Source organism: Arachis ipaensis, chromosome B07 (genome assembly GCF_000816755.2).
Source record: "Arachis ipaensis cultivar K30076 chromosome B07, Araip1.1, whole genome shotgun sequence".
NCBI classification, from domain to species: domain Eukaryota; kingdom Viridiplantae; phylum Streptophyta; class Magnoliopsida; order Fabales; family Fabaceae; genus Arachis; species Arachis ipaensis.
The window spans coordinates 15,574,892-15,577,030 of record NC_029791.2 but is presented as its reverse complement, the minus strand read 5'-3'; the positions used below and the strand labels follow the sequence as shown (position 1 = coordinate 15,577,030).

Sequence of the window (2,139 nt, the reverse complement as noted above, 5' to 3'; positions counted from 1 at the left end):
ACACGGTTTGACTGTTGGCGACGACGACCACCTCTCATGGCAGAAGTTGTTGGATCAACCACATCTTCTCCTCTTCCACAGACAGCACCATGGATTAGCCAAAATCCTTTTGTTTTTTCCTTCTTATTCTTCTTCTTATTCATCCTCATCATTAAACTAGTTGATGATGAAGTGTTGTTCTTATTTGACTCCATAATAATATGACTATCAATTTGCCTTGAAATGCTTTGCACTTCATATGCATCAAGGAGTAGTGAGTTCTTCTTCTTTCTATGACCTTTATTATTGTTTGCTTCTTCTTCTTCTTTTTCATGATGATTATCGTTGAGTTCCATTCTTTTCATTGCTTCTAGCTTGTACCTTGAAGGAGGCCTAGTCGATGTTCTTTGATGAGTAGTAGTTCTTGTTGTTGTGGTGACATCAAAGTCATTCATCAAACCCTTATTATTATTATTCCCTTCTGATCCTGAACCACGTTGGTACCATGCCCATGCAGCCGCCTTCACAAGATCCAAATCATCATCTTTCTTATTATTGTTATTATTACCCTTCTTCTTGTTGTTCTTCTTTCTTCTCTCCAAGAAAGAGTTCAAGAACAAGATCTTTGAAGAAGCCATGATAATAATAATATAAGAGATAGATAGAGCTTCTTCTTAATTAGCTTCTCCTTTTTTTGAGACTTTGAGGTGAGTAATGTGTGGGGCAACCAAGTTCCACGCAATGCACGTGGACCCTATTAACTTGTTGGCTAATATATGATACATGTATTTTTGTGACTTGTCTACATAAGATGATTATTCCCATCATGTAGAGCCAGTCATTTTCATATGAGTGTGTAGCAACTTTGTGATAGTCTCTTTTCTTTTTTTTTTTTTCATTTTGATGAAGGACATGGAAGGGTCATGTATGAACCTAGCTATCTATGCAATAAACCAGTTTTGTGTGAAGAGTATATTATTTCTATTTTTAAAAGCTAAGACATGTGTTATTTGTGTATGTTTATTCAATTTTGTAGATTAAATGAACACAAAATTATTTAATATTAGTATTTTTATCCGTTATAATATTACGAAAATATAATATTTTAAAACTACGTCGATTTAGTTCTGACGACATTATAGATTATGGTACAAACATTTATAAAATTAAACTACTTTTACAAAAATATCGTACGGGACAAAAGTGACTATCGACTAAGAAGATTAAGATTTCCGTAAATAAAAAAAAAAGTCAAATAATAAGATTTTTAGTTATTATTTTCATTTGAAAGAGTTTAATTTTTTTACTAATAATTATTTTTAACATTCCTTATATAAAATTTGAAAAAATTTAACGTGTATACTTCGGAGGGATAGATTTGTCCAAAAATTTGAAGGGTCAGGGACATCATTGTATTTTACAATCATCAAGGACGAAAATGTCTTCTAAAAAAAAGGTCAGGGACGAATTTGTCCTTTTCTCAAAAAAATTTGTAATTGGTCATTGATATATGTAAGAGAGATAAAATGGGTGAAGGAATGAGATAGATAGAGAAAGGAAGAGGGAAGAGGAGAAAATTTTTAAATTTTAGAAAAAAAAGATTTAATTTTAATTATAACAAAAAAGTGATATGTGATACATTTTGATTATAAAATTAGTAATAGATAATGGATAGATAATAAACAATAGATTTGATAGATGAAAGCTTTTTTGTTTTTAGGGTGAGATCAGGCTTGTTGTATGTTTGAATAGTTTGATCATCAAGAAGGTATGAGGCATGTTTTTCCGTTCATAAGTTTCAAATATACTTTTAACAATTTAAACATATAAGTTTTTTATATTTCAAAAATGGTTATAAAAAATTAAGCATTATGCTTTGGAAGATTGTGATGGTTTATTTATAACCGTCACAAAATCATACCAAGAAAAAATGAAAAAAAATTATCTATAATATATAAATGTTAAAATATAAAATCCCCTTTTCAAAATAAGAAAATTACACAACGTAACATTTCTTATCAAAATATAATATGCAACAATTTTCATGTATAGAGTTAAATAGATCTTCGCGGGTTTTTATGATTAGAAGATATGTAATAAACATTCACGTTACATAATTTTATTTTTACTTCTACTTAAAGTTTATAATTTTATATCATA

At 29.2% G+C, this 2,139-nt stretch overlaps 1 protein-coding gene across 1 annotated transcript in view; it reads right to left on the bottom strand.

Annotated features, from left to right (window-relative positions):
* The window catches only part of LOC107606779, a 7,908-nt gene extending 7,188 nt beyond the window's left edge, over positions 1 to 720 (bottom strand). Inside the window, exon 1 of the mRNA XM_016308798.2 lies at positions 3 to 720. Coding sequence (XP_016164284.1) covers positions 3 to 617 — 615 coding nt within the window. The 5' untranslated portion in view covers positions 618 to 720. The remainder of the gene's footprint in view (positions 1 to 2) is intronic.